Source organism: Asterias rubens, chromosome 8 (genome assembly GCF_902459465.1).
Source record: "Asterias rubens chromosome 8, eAstRub1.3, whole genome shotgun sequence".
Lineage (NCBI taxonomy): Eukaryota > Metazoa > Echinodermata > Asteroidea > Forcipulatida > Asteriidae > Asterias > Asterias rubens.
Genome location: NC_047069.1, coordinates 4,916,466 through 4,941,624, shown reverse-complemented (window position 1 = coordinate 4,941,624; position 25,159 = coordinate 4,916,466). Strand labels below are relative to the sequence as shown.

General features: G+C 38.9%; 2 protein-coding genes across 2 annotated transcripts in view; one reads left to right on the top strand and one right to left on the bottom strand.

Annotated features, from left to right (window-relative positions):
• Nucleotides 1-25,159, top strand: part of LOC117293375 (calcium uptake protein 3, mitochondrial-like) — a 64,382-nt gene that overhangs the window by 27,618 nt on the left and 11,605 nt on the right. The window contains exon 10 of the mRNA XM_033775674.1: nt 23,425-23,533. Coding sequence (XP_033631565.1) covers nt 23,425-23,533 — 109 coding nt within the window. The remainder of the gene's footprint in view (nt 1-23,424; nt 23,534-25,159) is intronic.
• Nucleotides 15,993-17,811, bottom strand: LOC117293374 (probable G-protein coupled receptor 21). The gene has a single exon (XM_033775673.1). The coding sequence runs from the start codon at nt 17,718-17,720 to the stop codon at nt 16,731-16,733; it is 990 nt and encodes a 329-aa protein (XP_033631564.1). The 5' UTR covers nt 17,721-17,811; the 3' UTR covers nt 15,993-16,730.

Sequence of the window (25,159 nt, the reverse complement as noted above, 5' to 3'; positions counted from 1 at the left end):
AACTAGACCAAAGTCTGGGGAAAAGATGAGGAGCAGATAAATGCAAAGCATCGGTTCTAGCATACAGGTGTTTGAAGGTGAGAACATTAGGATATCTATGGTTGACAGAAATTATGTCTGCCACATCACAGTGAATAAGGTTAAACTTACACTTAATGATAAAATACAAAACAGAAAAATTACGACGAATTGACAGAGACGACCAGTTGAGGGACTTAAGTCTATCGGGGTAGGACATCTCACCCATCCTCTGCCCAAGAATAAACCGAGTAGCACGTTTTTGTACCCGTTCGAGGGCCTGAGTCTGGAGAGATGTATGAGGGAGCCAAGCTGGCATGCCATATTCTAAAATTGGGAGAACTAGGGATTTATAAAGACAGAACTTAGCTGAAACAGAAGAATTGAAAGCAATGGTCTTAATGAGGCCCAATGTTCTATTGGCACTTGAAACAACATTTTTAACATGGTTATTCCAAGAGAGCTGAGCATTCAGAGTGACTCCAAGGTATTTGACAGAGGATGTGGGTTGCACAGGAAAACCTGAAAGAGTGTAAACAGGGGGGTCGAGAGAGTGTTTACGGGAAATATGCATGATTTTGGACTTCGTAGGGTTGAACGTCATACCATTGGAAACACTCCAAGTGCTTAGCTCATCGAGGTCATGCTGGAGGGAACTTACATCTAAACAGGAACGGATTGGACGATAAATTAATACATCATCAGCGAAAAGAACACAGTTAGAACTGAGGTTGTAAGATATATCATTGATGAATAAATTGAATAACAGAGGCCCAAGAACACTTCCTTGAGGAACACCAGAGCTAACTACGGACCATGAGGAGTTCATACCAACAAATGTGACTCTTTGTTGACGATCAACCAGAAAATCTTTTATCCAGCTCCAGAGAGATCCACGGATGTTAAAGTTACTGGCAAGTTTACGAACAAGTATATGGTGGGGCATACGATCAAAGGCTTTGCTCATATCCAAGAAAACTGCATCAATCCTTGGGGGACTACGCTTATCTAAAGTTGTAGCCCATGAATGATACACATTCATAAGTTGGGTGACACAAGATTTGTAAGGAACAAAACCATGCTGCTTATCAGACAATAAACAATTAGAATTTAAATGATCTTTAACAGCATTAGCTAACAGTCTCTCCATGATCTTGCTAACGAGAGAAGTGAGAGCAATAGGCCTATAGTTGCTAAGAAGGGAACGGTCACCAGATTAAAACACAGGGGTGATGTTGGCAAGCTTCCAACCACGAGGAAGACGCCCACAGGCAATGGAATTATTGAAGATTCTACAGAGAACCGGAGAGATTACTTATGCCCTCTCTCTGGTAAGTTTTGATTACATCCTTCTTCCATGCCATGCGACTATGTCAGACCCTTTCGCAATCGGTGTACTTTTGTTTCACAGTAACAAAAGAATGTAAGTAATAAATTGGCCCCGGACCAAAACAATGTGGCATTACTGTTACTAGAATTACATTAAAGATATGTTTTCCTATTCCCATGCAGAATTTAACTTTCCTATGATGACTTATAAATGACAGAAAACCAATCAAACTTTCACAATCTTGTAAAACAATTGTTTACATATATTGCCTTCCCCCCTTGTTCAGTTAACTTGTCATTACATCTCACTTCCATGTACACAACGTCTATGTCAGATGTTTTGGTGATCAGTGTACTTCAGTGGTCATCAAGGAAATGCTGACACTAAATAACAAAAAGTCCTGATACCTTTGCTTCATACCATGCAGTACTTAAAACAGGAAGGAAGTTATGAAAAGAAAAAGTATAACTTTGTTTATAAATTCGTCTTATCATCTAGTTTTCAATCATTTAAGCCTTTGAGAAAGACTCTGCTTGGGCCAAAATGTCACGCCATTAAAATATTTTTGCACATACTATAACAACCGACCTGTTCAAATGTCATCAAGTTTACTGGTTCTGTAATTAACAAAGACACTCAAAACCTGTGAATATTTTGTCTGGACCTGTACATGTTTTATTAGGCTTATTTTGATTGTGTTCTTCAAAATAAGTATCAGTGACATGCATGTTTTTTCAAGTTTCCTTTACTATTGAAAGTGTTTCCGAGGGAAGAGGTTTGGTCTGGTATGATCTTTTTAATCATTGAACTTCCTGATTGAAACTAATCAAATCTTGTTATGATATAATGACTAGTAAAAGAATTATCAATTATCTGAAAGAAGATCCCACCTGGGAAGTAATTTCTGTTTCTGTTGCCATTGTCTTGTAATTGTTGTCATTGTTATATGAGCAACCTTGTGAATTGCCTTCAACTTCACAGCAAGTTTTCCGCATGAAAGGTCTTAAATATATACCATTTTGAGAGAGGAGATTGTCGAACTGTGTTGGAGAGAAGTGACATTCAAACTACTTTTTTGAGAGAATTGAGTGTGAAACCAATGAGTGTCACGGTCTTTTGGTGAGTGTCATGGTCTTTTGGTGAGTGTCATGGTCTTTTGGTGAGTGTCATGGTCTTTTGGTGAGTGTCATGGTCTTTTGGTGAGTGTCACCGTCTTTTGGTGAGTGTCATGGTCTTTTGGTGAGTGTCATGGTCTTTTGGTGAGTGTCACGGTCTTTTGGTGAGTGTCATGGTCTTTTGGTGAGTGTCATGGTCTTTTGGTGAGTGTCTTGGTCTTTTGGTGAGTGTCATGGTCTTTTGGTGAGTGTCACCGTCTTTTGGTGAGTGTCATGGTCTTTTGGTGAGTGTCATGGTCTTTTGGTGAGTGTCATGGTCTTTTGGTGAGTGTCATGGTCTTTTGGTGAGTGTCATGGTCTTTTGGTGAGTGTCATGGTCTTTTGGTGAGTGTCACCGTCTTTTGGTGTTTGTCATGGTCTTTTGGTGAGTGTCATGGTCTTTTGGTGAGTGTCACGGTCTTTTGGTGAGTGTCATGGTCTTTTGGTGAGTGTCATGGTCTTTTGGTGAGTGTCATGGTCTTTTGGTGAGTGTCATGGTCTTTTGGTGAGTGTCATGGTCTTTTGGTGAGTGTCATGGTCTTTTGGTGAGTGTCACGGTCTTTTGGTGAGTGTCACCGTCGTTTGGTGAGTGTCATGGTCTTTTGGTGAGTGTCATGGTCTTTTGGTGAGTGTCATGGTCTTTTGGTGAGTGTCACAGTCTTTTGGTGAGTGTCATGGTCTTTTGGAGTGTCATGGTCTTTTGGTGAGTGTCATGGTCTTTTGGTGAGTGTTACACTCTTTTGTTTTTTATTAGTGTCACGCTCTATGACTGTTGCACTATTTTGGTGATGGTTTAAATCTTTGCGTGAGAAATGAGTGTCAAACTCTTTGAATTGTAGTTTGTGGAATACCTGAAAAGTCGTCTTTGTTGTTGCTGATTTGGTTAAAGACACTGGATGCTATTGGTAATTGTCAAACACCAGTCTTCTCAGTTGGTGTATCTCAACATATGCATATTGCATATGCGTATTGTCACACGAAGTTGTGTGCTTTCAGATGCTTGATTTCGAGACCACAAATACTAAATCTGAGGTCTTGAAATCAAATTCGTGGAAAATTACTTCTTTCTCGACAACTACATTACTTCAGAGAGAGCCGTTTCTCACAATGTTTTAAACTATCAACCTCACCCCATTACTCGTTACTAAGAAAGGTTTCATGCTAATAATTATTTTGAGTAATTACCAATAGTGTCCACTGACATTAAAGGGAATAAATACATTTGGTAATCGCTATTAAAATTAATGGCACTAACAATTTTTGGTTAGAACCATTAAAATTAAGAAGTTCAAAGAACTGGTTCAGATTAAGGAAACAAAAACCAGTTTATTGTTTGTGATCTTTTGTTTCAATTTTTTTTATAGACTTCTAAACTTCCTAGAAAGGATTTTCATTGTGTTTGTTCTTGAAATGTTATTCTTTCAGACCATCATTATGACTTTGCATTTGAACAATACAGTACATGTAGTTGTTTGTTTAGTCAGTTGTTTTTCCTCTCTCTAGAGAAAGATAGACAGATTACACAGCAGTAACCCTTGATTATCAAGCATGTACTCCTATGCATATCTAACTGTGGTCTTAATCAGGAATCGAACCTTTACCCACAGAGATCACAATTGGCATTAACCTTGTAGTAAATGATGGTGAAGGAATAAACCACACACACAGGAGCATTCTAAAAAATACCTAGTACAGTTAATATTCTTAAGTAATAATAAGTTGTTATGATTATTACTTCTGTGAGTAATTACCAAAGGTAAACCCTCCCTCTAAAGCTGGCGTCAGGTCGACCTTGGGTCAACAAAAAACAGTCGGCAACTGACTTCTCAGGGTCACACTATGGGCCTGAGCTAAGACCATTGGGAACTTCTCAGGGTCACACTATGCGTCTGAGCTAAGACCATCGGGAACTTCTCAGGGTCACACTATGTGCCTGAGCTAAGACCATTGGGAACTTCTCAGGGTCACACTATGTGCCTGAGCTAAGACCATCGGGAACTTCTCAGGGTCACACTATGGGCCTGAGCTAAGACCATTGGGAACTTCTCAGGGTCACACTATGTGCCTGAGCTAAGACCATCGGGAACTTCTCAGGGTCACACTATGCGCCTGAGCTAAGACCATTGGGAACTTCTCAGGGTCACACTATGTGCCTGAGCTAAGACCATCGGGAACTTCTCAGGGTCAAACTATGTGCCTGAGCTAAGACCACCGGGAACTTCTCAGGGTCACACTATGTGCCTGAGCTAAGACCAAGTGGAACTTCTCAGGGTCACACTATGCACCTGAGCTAAGACCATCGGGAACTTCTCAGGGTCACACTATGTGCCTGAGCTAAGACCATCGGGAACTTCTCAGGGTCACACTATGCGCCTGAGCTAAGACCATCGGGAACTTCTCAGGGTCACACTATGTGCCTGAGCTAAGACCATTGGGAACTTCTCAGGGTCACACTATGTGCCTGAGCTAAGACCACCGGGAACTTCTCAGGGTCACACTATGTGCCTGAGCTAAGACCATTGGGAACTTCTCAGGGTCACACTATGCGCCTGAGCTAAGACCATCGGGAACTTCTCAGGGTCACACTATGTGCCTGAGCTAAGACCATCGGGAACTTCTCAGGGTCACACTATGCGCCTGAGCTAAGACCATCGGGAACTTCTCAGGGTCACACTATGTGCCTGAGCTAAGACCACCGGGAACTTCTCAGGGTCACACTATGTGCCTGAGCTAAGACCATCGGGAACTTCTCAGGGTCACACTATGTGCCTGAGCTAAGACCACTGGGAACTTCTCAGGGTCACACTATGTGCCTGAGCTAAGACCATTGGGAACTTCTCAGGGTCACACTATGCGCCTGAGCTAAGACCATCGGGAACTTCTCAGGGTCACACTATGTGCCTGAGCTAAGACCATCGGGAACTTCTCAGGGTCACACTATGTGCCTGAGCTAAGACCACCGGGAACTTCTCAGGGTCACACTATGCGCCTGAGCTAAGACCATTGGGAACTTTTCGTTAAAGGGTCCAGGGGTCCATTTCACAAAGAGTTAGGACTCATGTTATCTCGAGTTAGGACGAGTAACTCGTCCAACTTAGGATAAATCTTAAGCTCTGCATGCTACAGTGCAGGGTTGGGACTCGTGCTAAGTCCTAAGATTAGTCTTAAGAAGAGTTTTGTGAAATCGACGACAGGCTCTGTATAAGCCTAAGCTTTTTCCTGGTGCCCTCCTCTTATCACCCTTTGTTCTTTTTTCTTGTATGTTTTATGATTATTTATTGTGATATTTGGAAATAAAAATCAATCAATCAACTCGGCACTATTTACGACCTGAGCATAACTGCAATGATTTTAAGATAATCTGAAACAGTCGTCACTCAAATTTTTTTACAGTGGCAGAGTAGAATAATTTAAACTTGTACGGCGTGATCCCGACGGTCTCGAACCAATCGCAGGCACAGGATGACTCAGTTGTTGTGACCTGACCTGAGTATATTTTTGTCGGGTTTGTTGCGGGTGCATAAAAATCGTATGTCAACCTGAGGCTGGCTTAATACAGCCATTAGTTTTTATTCACCGATGACAGACTCACTTCATCCTTCACCCTTTTTATTCAATTTTTAAAGAATTGAGAAGCCCTCTGATTTAAAATGTGTCCATGTCCTTTGTCTGACTTGTACTCAATCAGTCATACTTGTAGCACAATTGAATGTTAATGATGAGGGCTTGCTGATTTCATTATGGGAGATAATAATAATATTCATTTTTAGGTCGCGCTTTTCACACTGGGTCTCAAAGCGCTTCCAACATCATTATCCCTGGTCACTGTGCCATCAAATTCATTTCTTAAACCATCTCGGCTCCCTTGGGAGTATACAGCCTGTGCAACAAATATGCACTACTAAGCTAAATCAATCACAAGAACCATCTCTGCCCTTACAGGTACTCAATTACCATTGAGATAGAGTTAAGTGTCTTGCTCAGGGACACAAATGTCTTGGTTGGGACTCAAACCCACACTCTGCTGAACAGAAACACCAGAGCTTGAGTTCGGTGCTCTTACCCCCTGGGCCATGACACCCTCTTGGTGTGAATGTTAACGATGAAGCTTGCTTATCATGGGAGATGACACTATTTACAATCGGCAGAGGTTACCCTACCCTTGTAGTTAGTGAAGGAGTATTTGATACGCAGAAGCGCATTTTAAAATATACCGCAATACATCTTCTGAAACCAAGCAAATCGTGCTGCCAAGCTTGAAAGACCTTTCTATATTGCAACGTCACAGTCCAAGTTTTTGCGAACAACCGAGGTTGGAAAACTCTGGAAAGCCATGAATGCAAAACAAAAACAGACAGCCACAGTTTGTAACAATGTAAAACGGATATTCAACAATAAGAAATTTGATTTAATTGAAAGTTTGCTGGGAATGTTGACTTCGGTTCAAACATCTGTTATAAACACGATTAAATGCTTTTGATTAACACTCTGACGCCCCTGCCAATTAGCACTGTTTGTTTATCAACAATAGAAAGGTTTATAGTTAAGTATTGTTTGAAGCCTTGCATGGTGTGGAGAAATAGTGTGTACATCTCTTTTGTGGGGGTGTTGGCTCTGAGAAGACCAAGAGCCAACACTCCCACAAAAGAGATTTACACGTGGTTGTACCATGGAGCAATGATTGGGTACACCTTTGGTAATTACTCCAAAAATAAATGACCATAAAATCTAATTATTTGGAGAGGTGTTGATATTAATCAACGTTGTGAGAAATGTCACCCTTTGAGGTAATGTTGTTCAAGAGCAGTGGACACTATTGGTAATTACTCAAAATAATTATTATCAAAGAACCTTACTTGATTATGAGTAATAGGGAGAGGTTGATAGAATAAAACATTGTGAGAAACGCTCCCTCTGAAGTGACGTAGTTTTCGAGACCTCAGATTTAGAATTTGAGGATTCGAAATCAGGCATCAGAAAGCACACACTTGGTGCGACAAGGGTGTTTTTTATTTTCATTAATATGTCGCAACTTCGACAACCGATTTAGCTCAAATTTTTACAGATTTGTTATTTTATGCATATGTTGAGATGCACCAACTGTGAAGACTGAATTTTGACAAAATTTACCAATAGTGTCCAGTGCCTTTAAGAGAAATTTTTCAACAATCGGGCGTCTGAGGAAACTCGTCTTTGGCAATTACCCAAAGTGTACCCTGACCAAACAAACTGATGGAATTTAAATTGGTCAATGTGTATGCATTTACAGATGGGTTACTGATAATATGTACTAGCGTGAAGCCAAACCATCATTGATCAAATAGTGGCTCGTGTTCAAAAGCCACTGGACACTATTGGTTATTACTCAAAATAATTGTTAGCACGTACTTGGTAACGAGCAATGGGGAGCTGTTGAAGGTATAAAACACTGTAAAAATGGCTCACTCTGAAGTAACGTAGTTTTTGAGAAAGACGAAAGTTCTCACTCAAATAGAATAAGACTTCAGGCCTGAAGCCCTTTTTTAGGCATCTGAAAGCACACAAATTTATGCAGCAAGAGTGTTTTTTGTTTTCATTATTCTCTTGAAACTGTGATGACCAATTGAGTCAAAGTTTTTACAGGTCTGTTATTAATGCATATGTTGGAATACACCAATTGAGAAAACTGGTCTTAGACAATTACCATTTGTGTCCCTGACCAAACAAACTGATGGAGTTGAAAGTGTTTGGTGTGTATGCATTTACAGATGTGTTACTGATAATGCATACAAGTGTCAGGCCAAACCAACATTGATCAAATATTCGTGCGTGTTTTAACCAGCATCTGGACCATGTACGCTGGAAACCCCTGATGTGTTTTGACAAGTAGTTAGCATTCCACATTAAACTGCTGCATAACATGGTCAAGAGATCAGCATTAAGCACGAATACTGGCAAGTTTCTGCCTTCTTAATTCGTAGTCATGCTGGCCTAAATACCACAACATGGTTCAGAATTCATTTACCTTTTTCATTCACAATAAGGTGGGCAATAACTTTGTTCTTAAAGGTGAAATATACCTTCGTTTATTTGGACTACAAAAGGTGGTAGCTTTTTTGAGATATCGCCAAAAAATCCGGCGGAATTTGTCCACTCAGGAAGAATAAATCCCTAATAGTACACAAATTCAAATTTTTGCATAACCACATTACTTTTATGGAAGAGTTTGCGGTAACACCATGTAATAACAATCTCTAAATGAGTTGGGGTGGTTCTGAAAAGAACCGTTGGATTAACTCGACTTTTCGATCAGTATGCTCTGATCGTCTTCTGGAGAAACTCATTTAGAGATTGTTATTACATGGTGTTACCGCAAACTCTTCTATATTGTATTTCCACCATGCAAAGTTTCAAATCCTACACATTACTTTTAAGGGAAATGTTTGATAAAATGACCGAAGCTTTTTATTGCCTTTAATTTTTAATAGTGATAACCAAACGTATCTCACTTTGTGTATCTCAACATATGAACAAAATAACAAACCTGTGAAAATTTGAACTCAATTGGTCGTTGAAGTTGCGAGATAATAACAGAAGAACAACACCTTTGTCACATGAAGTTGTGTGCTTTCAGATGCTTGGTTTCGAGTCCTCACGCTTGAGGTCTCAAAATCAATTCAAATATTTGAGTGAGAAATTACTTCTTTCTCAAAAAAGACGTTACTTCAGAGGGAGCCTCTTCTCACAATGTTTTATACCAACAACAGCTCTTCATTGATCGTTACCAAAATTTGTTTTTATGCTTACAATTATTTTGACTAATTACCAATAGTGTCCAGTGCCTTTAAGCCATGCAAGAGTTTCAAAGTAAAAGGAGTTAAAAAATAAATGAAAACATTGACAAGTTCTTCTAATTATCAAATTGTTTGTATAGTCTGGCAGTAAAATGCAGCGCTAATTTCCCGGGGGGGGGGGGGGGGGGGCTGTCAGGAATCATGTTGTTAATGTGTGATCACAGGCTTAGATTAGTATGCTTATGTTGTGCATGTTAATAAAGTATACATTGGTCTGCATACTGGAGACAGCAGCTTTGTGACCTCGTTAGCTATTTATTCTCTTTGACTTAACAGTTTTTTTTTTTGGGGGGGGGGTTTGGGGGGGGATTAGTAGTGGACTTTTTGTTCAGTAGTCAGGGACCATTTTCATATAGCTTCTTAAAAGCACAAAAAGTAGCCAAGCACAACAAAATTATGCTTACCAGATTAGGGTAACCAGCCAAAATACCATGTCACAAGTATGATTTGTGACTGAAGTCCTGCTTGTTTCTGCTAAGCAGGAAATCACTTTAGCAATAGGTGAGATATTAGTATGGTTAGTGTGAATAGATAGAAAACAATAACATGAATGTTTATACTCTGAGGAAACTGTTTTCCTGTTTTATTTTCTTTATATACATATCCTTGTGGGACACACACATTCCATTAATTATCAACTAGTACTAGTAGTAGTAATCTACAGACAGATAAAATAACTATTTGATTTTTTGGTATTTGTTGTTGAGAAATCGCTGGACCTCCACTTCAAGGCATAGGGATACAATTCACTTATTTGGAATGTCGACCCTAATCAACTGTCACAAGGGGCACATAACCACCTACTCCTGGGACTTAATCATTTGTACTTGGAATATACCATCTCAAATTTATTTTGGGATAAAAACTTTTATATAACACCCGAGCAGATCCTTGCCATTTGATTGGAGGATTGTCCGTCACGTGATAGCAAATAACAGTGCCATTGCATGCTGAGTCACTCACCGTGCTTTTTCGTTCCATCCGAAAAGTACCATTGCACGCTGCCAGCGTGCATTAGTACTTTTCGGATGGAACGAAAAAGGTGAGTAAACACATATCACTGCGTGCGCGTGTCTTTGGTAACGCAGCAGTGTTACTGCAAGGTAGTAAAATTACTTAACATTCGGCTTCTACAATTAAAAATTGTAGGCCTACGTTTTGTTTGTTTTGAAAGTTGTATCTTTTAACCAAAATGACAAAGATCTACTCGGATGTTATATAAAACAAATAATGAATGTTTTTCATTCGTGCAATGGTGCGAAATGTTCATTCGTTGAAAGCTGGAATGTTCCATTCAACTTGGCTCCGCCTCGTTGAATAGAACATTCCATCTTTCAACTCATTAACATATTCGCACCATTGCACTCATAAACATTCATTATGTGTATAATATTTGTCCATAACCACATTTACCTCATTGTGAAGTGATTCTCAAATAGCATATTTGAGAATAGCCACTGTACTGATAATATACACTGTACTGATAATATAGCTTTCAACGAATGAACATTTTCGCACCATTGCACGAATGAAAAACATTCATTATTTGTTTTATATAACATCCAAGTAGATCTTTGTCATTTTGATTGAAAGATACAACTTTCAAAACAAACAATTTCAACTGTAGAAGCTGAAATGCAAGTAATTTTACTATGACCAAAATCCAAACCCACACCCACATATGCTGCTGTTATTCATTGTAGGAAACGTGACACTGACACTATTAAAAAGCAGCAAGTTGGTAGAATCATTTTCATACAAAATAAAGTCATACAATGTATTGTATAGGTGGCTAGTTTATCAAGCCTAACACCTTTAATGCGGCCGTGTTTTTTTTCCAGGTAAAGGCCTACATAAATAGAGTTGTACATTGTTTTTCTTCTATTTGTCATGATGTTTTTTTCTCTGGGCCCTCTGGTTTCCTCCCTCCGGAAAATCCAAACACTATTGATCTTTGTCTGTGCTCCATGGTCATGTTTTTCATCCAAACAAGCTTTCAGGTGATGGTTTATATTTGTTTATTCTCCCACTGAATAAAATAAAAAAGGAACAGATCTCCAGTCAGCAAGTTGTTCCATCATGACCAGTCTGTTATTTGTACATGTCTCTTCTCACTTTCCCTAATGGGAATTCAGTGGCTTGAACTTCTGCAGTAAGCAATCTGAATGAACCAACCTACCCAAAATAATAATAACATTTACCTAAACAGTGGTCCGCTGGCCAAATGCCAGTTGAAACCTCCCCAAGACCAGTAAAAAAAATGTCAGATGGTTGGTCTGGCTAGTTCATTGTTTTGAAATAATAATAATAATAATAATAACAAATTCTTATATAGCGCATTTCACAGTAACCGGATCAACGCTCTTTACATTAGTGCCCTGGTCATAGGGCCAATAACATCCCTGTAATGTTTCTCAGCTCCCTAGGGAGTATACAGCCCTGAGCTGCCTGTAAGGCGCTTGTGGCTTTTTCATACACAATATCAACCTCTACCCTCGCAGGTACCCATTTATACCCCTGGGTGAAGAGAAGCAATTATAGTAAAGTATCTTGCTCAAGGACACAAGTGTCACGACCGGGATTCGAACCCACACTCCGGTGAATCAGCACCAGAACTTGAATTCGATGCTCTTAACCACTCGGCCATGGCCCAGTGAAAAAGCTTGGTGACTTGCTCAGGCAGAGAGACTTCCTCTTTTCAACTGATTTCCTCTTTTTGGGTTTTGATTTTCCTCTTTTTTCCTTAACTCACTTTGTACAAAAGTATAGGAAAATTTTCTTTTCCTCTTTTTTTGCTTGCCTGGTTATCTCTTTTCCTCTTTTTTTCATGGCTAGTTACTCACATGTCTGGTTGCTATAAAGACAAGCTAATTGATCCTGCAGGTTTGTCACTGAAAAAGGTTAAGGGCAACCCTGTAAATTATGTTTTTCATTGTTTTGTTTTTAGTAAAACACATTTCACTGCACAAAAGTTTAATTTTTTGTTCAGGGTTTGTGATAGGAATCAAAAGAACATTTTGCTTGATATCCAAAGTTCACAGATGTTCTTGTGGTAGTTAGACTGATCCCCAACCGTGACACTTGTGTCCTTAAGCAAAACACTCAACCATTGCTTCGTCCTTCGGATGGGACGTAAAGCTGTTGGTCCCATGTGTTATGTAACGCATGTTAAAGAACCCAGGGCACTTTTTGAAAAGAGAAGGGGTTCGCCCCGTTGTTCCTGGCTGTGGCTGTTGTATGCGCCGTAGCACCTTGTAAAGTGCTAAACACTTGGGTCTCAAAATCGATCACTGCAATTACCTTTCTGAAAGTTTGTATATACTCAGCGCCTTGAGTACTTTGCCTTGAGTACTTTGTTTGGTAGATACGTGCGCTATATAAGACTTCGCTATTATTATTATTATTACATTGCCGTTTGAAAGACTGTGGTTACCTAAAAAGCAAGACTGCATCAAATGTATTATTGTAAACGTGGTTGGGTATGACCATTGAATTTACCCCCCCAGTTCCACCAAACCATAAACCATAAATGTGTTTACCATAGATGAATTGTTTTCTGGATGTACATAAGTAGTTCACCTTTGTGATAATTCAAACAGCAAGTACAGCCTCCTAGATAGGATGAAATCCATGATAAGCCCTAATGCAACCTTGGATGGAATTTTAGTTACATATCATGGCAATCTAAACAAATACCATCCTGGACAGTAAGATAAGAAGACTTAAGGCTATGCAGTGTGGAAAGTAAGTAAGGTTTGTGGTGACCACCAAGTTGTGGCTCTGAAAAAAGCTGATTTTTTCTCAATGTTTTGATCGTTTGCTCTGACTGTCTTCGAGCAAACTTGAGAAGATGGTCAGACTCGGAGCATACTGATTGTAGCGTCCAGCCAGAAACCAGCGTTTCTCCACTACTCACAAACTAGATTTCTTATTGTGTCACTTTGTACAGTAAATGTAGTCATAGAGATAGAACAGAGCTTTGATGTATTTAATTGTAAACAAGCTTATGAGCACAATTTCAATCTACAAACTGAAAATGAAAAACTACATCCTTCTATAGAATGATGTAACTTCAAAGTGGTCGTTTCTAACAATGTTTTATTTAATATCATTATGCTCTCCAGTGCTCTTTACCAAGTAAGTTTTCATGGTCATTAATTTTTTTGATAAGTTACCAATGCCTTTAAAGAAATCATTACACATAGACCTACATACAACATATGGTCTTGGTAAGATTAATTGTTAATAACATTGTCTGGAGCTCATGCAAATGAAAGCAGGTGTAGGTATAATTTCTTCTCCTGGTCACAGACTAATTACACTTTTTGAGTGTGTGAGATCAAACGGCTTGATACCTGGGGTAGATTTCACAAAGAGTTTAGGACTATCTCGAGTTAGGACTAAGCTTAAAGACACTGGATACTATTGGTTAAAGACCAGTCTTCTCACTTGGTGTATCTCAACAAATGCATAAAATAACAAAGCTGTGAAAATTTGAGCATGATTGGTCGTCGGAGTTGCGAGATAACTATGAAAGAAAAAACAACCTTGTCACACGAATTTGTGTGCTTTCAGATGATTGACTTTGAGACCGCAAATTCTAAACTTGAGATCTCGACATCGAATTCGTGGAAAGTTACTTCTTTCTCAAAAACGCCGTTACTTCAGAGGGAGCCGTTTCTCACAATGTTTTATACTATCAACCTCTCCCCATTACTCACAATCAAGGAAGGTTTTATGCTAATAATTATTTTGAGTAATTACCAATAGTGTCCACTGCCTTTAAGTTTTTTTTAATATCTCCTAGGACTAAGTCCTGAGTTTGGACTTTCTTTTTTGTTTTATTTATAGCATTTAATGTTCCAGTGTTTTGATGCCGAATGGAAGGGAGGGTTTACCTTTTGGTAACTACTTCAAATAATAATGATCATAAAAAACTTCCTTATAAAAGGCAGTGGACACTATTGGTAATTACTCAAATTAATTATTAGCATAAAACCTTTCTTGGTGACGAGTAATATGGGGAGAGGTTGATGGTACATGTATGAAACGTTGTGAGAAACGGCTCCCTCTGAAGTAGCATACAATTTTAGAAAGAGGTAATTTCTCACTAAAATTAAGTCTTTTATTCCTATCTGAAAGCACACAAATTCGTCCAACAAGGGTGTTTTTTCCTGTCATCATTTTCTTGCAACTCCAATGACCAATTGAGCTCAAATTTTCACAGGTTGTTATTTTATGCTTATGTTGGGATACACCACGTGAGAAGACTGGTCTTTGACAGCTACCAAAGGTGTACCTTCCCTTTCAGAAGCATTGCAGCTGTTGTAAATCTATAACATTTTAAGAAATTATTCTAGGGAATGTGCTTTATAGAGAAAGGCACTTTTCAATCTGAGAAATGTTTCTGCATGAAACATTTTTTAGACTGTGTATTCCTTTTACGGATTGTTCTTCCTGTGTGGATATAACCAATCCAGATTTTTGGCAATATCTCTTATCTCAAAAAATACTACCACCTTTTTTATGTTCACTGGCTGGTTTCATTGTAGGCCTGCATATCTAAATGCACCTCGGGATTAATTTAAAGATTGTGAGTGGGAAAAGACCCAAAATATCTTTCCTATACAACCAGAAATAACAACTGACTCATCAATAACAATTACTTTGGTCGTATTTCACAAATCCCAAATTTCATTCTGTACCATTGACAGACCATTGTGATAGATTCATGGAAAACGTGTCTTTTGAAATGTGGGGTTTTGTTTGTAGTTAGTTTGGGATGTTTTTGTTGTTGCTCAGAATACAATAATAAAGAGGTCAATAGGTTGTTCCGAATTACATATTTCCCTGTAACCTGACCACAAAGTGGAGCTATACAGCTCGCTCTATTTAGTTTATTGCTTGCACGAACAACAATTCAGTTTTGAAGGCAGTCATAATGCAGCAAGATGGTATTTGATATGTTTTCCAATTTATTTTCAATCAGCATTGATGGTTGGTTTCGGTGTACAGAAGAGTGTACGGTGCATATATGCCATACATATTCAAATGTCCTTGCATAAAGGCATTTGATGTCAGATGTTGGGTAACATGTGTGTTCATGCATTCATATTATTGTAAGGTAGAGGAACAGAGACTGTATTCTCAAATTTCTGATTACTTTTTTTACATTGATTTTTTTATAAGGAGGAGACAAGTATAGGTGAAATAATATACACATAATGAATGTTTATGAGTGCAATGGTGCGAATATGTTCATGAGTTGAAAGATGGAATGTTCTATTCAACGAGGCGGAGCCGAGTTGAATGGAACATTCCAGCTTTCAACGAATGAACATATTCGCACCATTGCACGAATGAAAAACATTCATTATTTGTTTTATATAACATCCAAGTAGATCTTTGTCATTTTGATTGAAAGATACAACTTTCAAAACAAACAATTTCAACTGTAGAAGCTGAAATGCAAGTAATTTTACTATGCCTTCTTGCAGTAACACCTGCTGCGTTACCAAAGACACGCGCACGCAGTGATGTTTTTACTCAGCTTTTTCGTTCCATCCGAAAAGTACCATTGCACGCTGCCAGCGTGCAATGGTACTTTTCGGATGGAACGAAAAAGCACGGTGAGTGACTCAGCGTGCAATGGTACTTTTATTTGCTATCACGTGACGGACAATCCTCCAATCAAATGTCAAGGATCTGCTTGGGTGTTATATAACAGATGCTAAACAGCTTGAGCTTCTTGAGAATTAGTCGTAAGCTTGATTCTTACTTCCTGCGAATGTGAATGCAATACGAATGTTGACGTCACAATTGCGCAGCATATAATTCAGAAGAGTTGAGTTGTGGGTAACGTCTACTAAACGTTCGCGGTGACAACAGAGCTCTGTCATCAAAATTTGCTTCCAATTAGCACGACGTATGAACCAGGCTTTAATACTGACATGATGTTCCTGACACGACGTCAAAATTCAAGAACAAAATCTAAACTAACTGCATCAAATTTTGCTATTTCGTTTAAAAAGCTTCTTGAATTTTGAAGTTAAAAATTGTTTACGCCATGGTTGCTACCATTTGCAAATATCACACACTACCCACACACTATCCACTCCTGATAAAACAAAAAAAGAAGTTAGTTATTTAGGCAATAGAGCAGGTAAGCCTTACGTCTTGAGTCATATGAGTCAAATGTTTGGCTTTGTTTAAGTGCAGGATTTCTGTTCCCATTACACATACATGACTCAATGTGTGGGAAAACCTAATGTTTGAATACTCACACTATTTGCACATTCTCAAAGTATTTTTCCCACTGTCTTTGAAGAGTTTTTTAACAGTACATAAACAGTTGATCCTCTATCACAAACGAGGCACTCCACTGGATTCAATGTTTTAAATACTGTTGTTATTGTGTCCTGTAGTGTAGGTTGGTTTTTTATTATAGTATCCACAACAGTTCCTGGTTATCTTTAAGAGGAAGTTTCGCCCAGCTCCTCTGAAAGCCTTGTTCCTTACATAGTACACTATAACATTTAACCAACTCACTGACGCCAACAGTATCTGGCTGGAGACTCGCAACTGCGGAGAGAAATTTTTCCTCATGAGTCCCATAGCAATGGATGGAAGCCAGCCGACGAAAAGAACCATGGTGACTATGAAGATTGTGGTGAAAGACTTGCGGTTGATTTGTGGTGATTGCCACTCACCATCGATGGTGACAAGATGGTGCTGTGTTGCAATCCGCGATACTTGACTCCGTGCGATGTGAAGTATCTGGACGTACATCAGAATGATAACCACGACGACGAATAGCGTTAGCACTGTTACGATGAAAGCTGCAAGGGTGTTGGTTGTTTCTCCAAATTGACAAAGGAAGAGTACGTCATTGTATTTATTCTTCCACTGCGATAATGCTGTCAATATCAATGTGTAGATATTGGTCATAATCCAGAGTATGCAAACTATGATTTTGGCTCGTCGTGATGTTAGTAGGGTCTTGTACTTGAGGGGATAAACGACGGCGATGTAACGGTCTGTTGTTACCAGCAGTAGAGATATGGAGCACGCCGGTAGTGCTTGTCTGATCATCCATGCTTGGATATAGCACAATGCATCCCCATACGGCCATACTCCCGACCCTGTCAGCCAAATCCCTGTCATTGGAAAGTAGAAGAATACACCCAGCATCAGATCACTAACCGTCATGGATTGTAAGAAGATCCTGGTGGAATGGTGGAACTCACCAACCTTTGGTAGGATGATCAGGCACATGGTGTTAAAAAACAGAATCAACACGGTCGTTATAGTCCAGGCACAGGCCCCAACGATGTTGAAGACAATGTCGGTCACCTCCTCCTCCGTTCGATTTTCCTCACCCTCCATGGTGAAGTTTGTTCTCAGTACTGTGAAGCCACCAAATGCAGACCACACAGACCCTCTGTACTGTGGTGTGAATAGCCACTGTGTGTCACAATCAATAACAATTGTCAAGTTGTCACTGAGTCAAACCATGAATACGCATGCGATGGTGATATTCCTAGATCCTGGCTGTTGTACGGTAATCATAGTGCGATGTCACAAATCTCAACACCAGCTGGTGAAAACTAGGTCTTGAGCAGAATACTAATCACGAAGGTTGATTGTCCGGTAAATGGTAGCACTCAGTACTATGTGGACTTATCATGGGATACTCATCTAGCGTCCGCATGGGTGTTTAATCCGTGAATCTGCAAATAATATATTGTGCTCTGTTAGAGTATCATAATAGCCGCATATACAGGAACCTACATGATATAATCACTGCTTGAATAAAACATACACGTTGAGTCGTTGAGGAAAGAAAACATCCAAGCCCACTACTTTGAAATTCAAAGTGTTGGGTGTAGTCCACTTATATCCCTCAAGCACCTGCCTAGCTGTAGTACCGTGATCATAAAAGCAATGACGTCGTCACTCATAGCAGCATTAAATATTCAGCGAAAGTGAAGCCTTGAATACAAATTTTCTTTCGATCTTGTGAGAGTCAGATTAAGCACTCAGCAATTGTGTCAATGACAATTCTCACACCACTGTGTATTGGACACTGAAGATTGTGTTAAAAAAGTTCAGATCCTTTGTGTCCACTTCCTGAACCAACTGTGTTAGTGTTGGAGTTACTTCAGCCATGCGTGCATATCGTCATCATAGTGGCACTTGGGTGAAACAGTCAGAGAATTCTCTAGGGGTGGCTTCACATCAGAACCAGGAAGAAATGTAGTGATTTATGGGATCACTGTTGGCTACAACTTGTTGTTCAGCAATTCCTGCGCAATGAATTTATTGTTGAGTGCTTGGTTTCCGCTCTAAAGCATCACATAGCAACTGAGACTGGAACTGATATAAAAAAAGTTGTTGGCCGATTTTTAATGTTTCTGTTCATATCTAAGCTTGGTAGTAGAGCATTGCCATTCAGTGGAGAACAGTGCGTTTCTCTGGTAGACCTTCCTCTATGGCTAGACTGGCCCAACTGATACCTACTACTAGGCTGCTGCTGATTATGTACACAACTATTTACTTAGATGCTTTTGTTATCTTCCATGCTGGTGTGGTATCATCTATCAAGGACAGAGGTTGAGGGTGCTGCTTAGACACTTATATACTTCTCTACGCTTAATTGATTATAAGATTAACTGTTACATAATGGATGGGTGCCCAATCTATACTGCTAGAAAAAATGGACCAATTTCAGACAGGATTGCTTTGCACCCTACCTCCATATATGGTTTCCACCCTACCTCCCTGGTTTCCACCCTATACCTCCCTGGTGTTTCACTGAGTCATTGGTCTGTTATCTACAAAAACAGTTGTTTGGATGACCATAGATCATGGGACGACCATGGAGTTTGAAATGATGACCCTGTTGTTATTTCCTTCCTGGTCTGATTTTTCTACTTTTCAATAACAGTTGTTTACAAGAGCATGATGGACACCTTTGGTAATTGCCAAAGGCTAGTACTCTCAACCGATGTATCTCAACGTATAGGCTTATTATCACAAACCTGTGAACATTTGGGATCAATTGGTCATCAAAGTTGCAAGAGAATAATGAACAAAAAACACCCTTTATGCCTGAAGTCTTTTTATTATTTAAGTGAGAAATTACTTCTTTTTCAAAACCTGCATTACTTCAGAGGGAGCCATTTCTCACAATGTTTTATAAGTATACTACCAACCTCTCCCCATTGCTCATAAAGCCAAGTGAGGTTTTATGCTAACAATTACTTTGTGTGATTACCAACAGTGTCCAGTGCCTTTAAGCAGAACAAACTGTTAGTAAGATAATTTCATTTGATGAATAAAACTCATGGGACTTTGTGCGGGGCCATTAAGACGTAAAAACAAATTGATTTTATTTGATTGATTTCACCAACCCTCTCACCAGCCCCAAGGAAAGGATGCAACAAAGGTGATTGCCTCCATGCCCCTGGTCCAATTGCCTGATGCCCTTGATGAAATTCTCCAGTAGAAATGGCCAATTCCTTGATAGGGTGCCCTTTGCCAAAGAGAAATGCCTTGGTGCCCTTGCTGTTTGAATGGCTTCTTTTAAGAAGCCATACTTTTACATTATTACATTACATTGTTACACTATTATTGCTCTATTGTTACAGAAAAATGTAACTATAGAACAAGGAACACCCTGAAGAACTAAGTGATGCACCCAATATTTTAGATCAAAGGTCTCCAACATCAGTAATTTTCAATGGCTTTTCCTCATGCTGGCTTAAATGAACAACTTTGTAGTCAAATCAGGAATGAAATTGTCCATCTTGGACGGCTAGCAAAGTAGTTTTACTTCTTCTTTTTCATTTCTTAGTTATGAAAATTAGAAGCAGGTCCACACTTCAATTGTAATTATGTGTTGTTTTTGTATGAAGTTGTTGATCTGATTGAAGAAAAACAAGAACAAGGTTTAGCTATTTTTTTTCATGTTTCGACTACCAAATAGAAAGAAAGGAAAATTGTATCTTGCCAAGAAAACTTAGGTCAAGACAAACCTACCTATAAATCAAAAGTTGCTTATCTTGTCCACTTTTTTCGATTGTTAAAGCAGGTAGATCCTTTTACTTCTTTTGTACAATAACGTGATTTATTTTAATAACTGAATTTTGGTTTTGATGAGTTATTTCTTTTGACCAACCCACCCACAATAGACCTATGTACATGACGTCATTTCAGTAGGGCGCACATCACCTAGAGGTCAATTTCGATTTTTCCTCTTAGATGGCGGTTGGATGACGTCAATCGATAAGGTCTATTTTAAAAAATTCAACATTGCCCCTTTATTAGCAAAACTTTATCATACTGTGGTGGTCATTGCAAAGATAACTGACCATGGTACTTAAAGCCCTTTTCACACGGCAAAAGTATAGCTAGGGTCCCTTGCTACAAAATATACGAGCGTGTATTGTTTATTTGTTATCACCGTGCGTGACTGATTTTGTGAGCTTTCACACTGCAAAGTTAAAAAACTAACAACCCTTGTGCGCCATGAGAGTGATATGACGAATTGGTAATCCTGATCACCTTGATTGGACAAGATAGCACCCACAATAGCATGCGCTGTATGGGCATTTTCACCTAGGACGTCGTTCAATAAACAAGATTCCTTTCACATGAGGATGTAGCCCAGGTCCTTGGTCAAAACTTCCGCTGACCTCCGGCAAAATGTAGCAATGTTGGACAAGATTTAACAAGGGACCCTGGACACTCCAAAAATTATTGTCCTTTTACACAAGGTGCATTTTGTAAAATCTTACAACCATGCTACAATTTAGCAAGGGACCCTTGCTAAATTGCTCTCGTGTGAAAGGGGCTTTAGTCTGTTGGATTGATGACCTCTGGCCTGATTAACTTCCCAGCTAGTCTCTCCGCAGGACCATAATAGAGAACGATGGGGTCATGCATTCATGCAAATGCAATTTGACTTCCATGTAAATTTGCAACCTGTTTTTAGGCTGTGATTAAATCTGCCCTCTCTTCCTTTATACCTTCCGCTAAACACAGTACAGTCCCCCATTGTCATTACCGATAAATGAGAATCAGTATTTATCTGAAATGTCATGGTGTGATCTAAACCACAGCCAAACAGTTGTTGATAAAGTGAAATAATTCCTCTCTGCAGTTTCTCATGATGAACTTGTTTATTACCTCTGTGCCTCAACGCATTTGAGCAAACCTTTGATTTAGGCGGCATATAGTCTATGATGATTGATTGTTTGATTGTTTGACTGATTGAATGATGAACTTCTGAAACCGGAGTTTCTTTGACTATATGAGATATTTTATTAACATCTTGAGTTTTGTTTGAATGGATGACCTTTTGTCAAGGGTTTTTTTCTTCCAACATTTATAGCTTTTCACCAGCACCAGTTATAGAACTTTATCATAGTGCAGCCCTCTTGGTCATGTTCCCTGTTGCCATAACAGTAAGGAATGCTAACATTCCTTGCGAAAACATGGCACCAGACTATTATTTTGCCCAGCCTCAGTTTGGTTACCCCACTAGACCATCGAGCTGAGCCCAATGGTTAGAGGCAGGTTCAGATCCATTAGCATGTTGTACAAAATCTCCCCGAATGCAAGGGGCAAATGTTTGCAGCTCTGTCTAAGCAAGGAGCAATAAACTAGATTCATAAATACATGGGACAGTTTCTCTATATTTGATTGGTTTAGAGGAAATCATGTGGGGGTGTTTAAACGGATGATATAACCACAGTCAGAAGTGTTTCAACATGGGCGTGACACGTGACCTTGCACCTGTGTTTATATCAGACAGTATATTCATTCCTATTGGTCGAGAGCAACGGCTGGAACATCTGTGCCACATATCGCTATACGCGCGACGCGCATGCCAATCTCCTTATAAGGAGTTTTTACTAGAGGGCCTTACCATTTCATAGCTGGAGGGTTGTTTTGTTAAAAGAATTCAGTGAACAATTATAATTTTAGATTTTTTTTTACTTTTGGACCTAAAAGTTTGATGTTTTTTGACCAAAAAGGTGTTTATGATGGGAATAAAAATGTGCTTGGCCGGTATTTAACACTCTGTTTAAAACCAGATGCAGTCTGGGTGCTGATGACTGCAACCAGTATTAAACAGAGTGTGTTTAAAACCGGCCAAGCACATATTTATTCCCTTATTAAAGTTCCATGGATAAGTGGACTGCAATCTCTGTTATTGCAAGATGCAAATGTCGGCATCTCTGATATAAGTAGACTGCGTATCTGTACTTAGCAAGGACCACCATATCCCTAGGATCACATTGATCCATACAACATTAGTACCATCCATGAAAGAAGCCCCATAGCAGCCCTATATAGTCACAATCCATTATCATCCCCCCCCCCCCCCCCCCCCATCAAAAAACAAAACCAGATGAACAAGATTGATTGCCTTGAGCTTATAAATAGAAGTGTTTTCATCTTGGGTTCATGGTTTTAATGAAAACGAAGTACAGAACATTTGAGCAATTTCCTAGAACCTTTTAATCCTTGGCATTGCTTGGTTCATTATTACAAGGCCAATTCTCCACATGTTCTAAATACTGCTGCAAACAACATACATTTGGGTACAACACTGTCCAGATTATGGGCACGTCTGGAATTTGACTGTAATTTCATTGTCAGACTAGTAAACTCAAGCCAATGTATGCAAAACTTCCATTTGTATACGTTTGGTAATACTCAAAATATATATTAGCATCAAACCTTTCTAGCGAGCAACGGATAGCTTTTGATAGTATAAAACATTGTGAGAAACGACTCCCTTTGAAGTAACCTTGTTTTTGTGAAAGAGGAAATTTCTCACTCAAATAATAAAATACTGAATCCTCTGAAAGCACACTATTTTGTACAACAGTTTTTGGGGTTTTTTTTCATTAATTTTTTGCAACTTTAATGACTAATTGAGTCCAGATTTTCACAGGTTTGTTATTTGATGCATATGTTGGGATACACCAAGTGAGAATACGGGTCATTGACAATTACCAAACGTGTTCAGTGCCTGTTTACATTCACATAATTTATTGTTTCTTTCCATTTTTGTCAGGGCATAAACTTTGAGAACTTCAAGGACTTCTTTCAGTTCTTGAATAACCTGGATGACTTTCAGATTGTTCTGAGGATGTTCACCTTCGCAGACCAGCCCATGAATGAAGGTATGACCAAACCCCATTTTCATATGATCATCATTCTCCCCCAAAACTCTGGTGTAGAATTTATTCTTTTGACATTGTTATTTGACAACGCTGAAACAGTGAAATATTACCACAAGTTTAAAATGAGTTATACAATATAGTAGTAACAGATCTGGGCCAAATTTTAAAGAGCTACTTAAAGGGAAGGTACACGTTTGGTAATTACTCAAAACAAATATTAACTTAAAAACTGACTTGGTAACAAGCATTGGAGAGCTGATGAAGTAACGTTGTTTTTGAGAAAGAGGTGATTTCTCACTAAAATAACAAAAGACTTCTAGCTAGAAGTCTAGACTTCTAGCTAGAAGTCTTTTATTCCTATCTGAAAGCACACAAATTCGTCCAACAAGGGTGTTTTTTCTTTTCATCATTTTCTCCAAACTCCAATGACCAATTGAGTTCAATTTTTCACATGTTTGTTATTTTATGCATATGTTGAGATACATTAAGTGAGAACACTGGTCTTTGACAATTACCAACAAAGCACAACAAAATTATGCTCACTAAAATAAGGTTACCAGCCAAACCTCCCTTCCACACGTACAATTTGTGACTGGTATTCTGCTCATTTCTGCTTCTAAGCAGACAACAGTAAAGCAATATTTCCTGTTTAAAGGGAAGGTACACGTTTGGTAATTACTCAAAACAAATATTAACTTCAAAACTGACTTTGTAACGAGCATTGGAGAGCTGTTGATGGTATAAAACATTGTGGGAAACGACTCCCTCTGAAGTAATGTAGTTTTTGAGAAAGAGGTAATTTCTCACTAAAATAATAAAAGACTTCTAGCTAGAAGTCTTTTATTCCTATCTGAAAGCACACAAATACGTCTAACAAGGGTGTGTTTTCTTTCATCATTTTCTCGCAACTTCGATGACCGATTGAGCCCAAATTTTCACAGGCTTGTTATTTTATGCACATGATGGGATACACCAAGTGAGAAGACTGGTCTTTGACGATAACCAAACGAGTACCTTCCCTTTAAGCAGCTTTATGAACCTGTGCCCAGAAGGTCCTTGTTCTATGGTGCAGCGCACCTTGAAATGGCTACATCTCTTATTGCAGACAACACTAATCCCAGTGGGACATTATTTTACCCCACAACTTCTTGGAAATGGAGTTAAAATCTAGACCATGATGTTTTTACATCTGACCTTGAGTTACCCTTGTAACTTGTAAAACATATGTGATATGAGGGGAGTTTTCTGTTTCTATCCTGGACTGTTTATAATTTCCTCTCAATTATCAGTGGTTACCAATTTCCTTGAAGTCGTGTAAACATGGATCAAAACTAACCTCACTCTACTTTCACTGGACTAAATTTTCTTTAAATGGAAGATACACCTTTGGTAATTGTCAAAGACCAGTCTTCTCACTTGGTGTATCCCATCATATATGCATAAAATAACAAGCCTGTGAAAATTTGGGCTCAATTGGTCAACGAAGTTTTAAAAAAATTATGAAAGAAAAAACACCCTTTTTGGACGAACTTGTGTGCTTTCAGACAGGAATAAAAGACTTCTAGCTAGAAGTCTTTTATTATTTTACTGAGATATTACCTCTTTCTCAAAAGCTATGTTACCTCA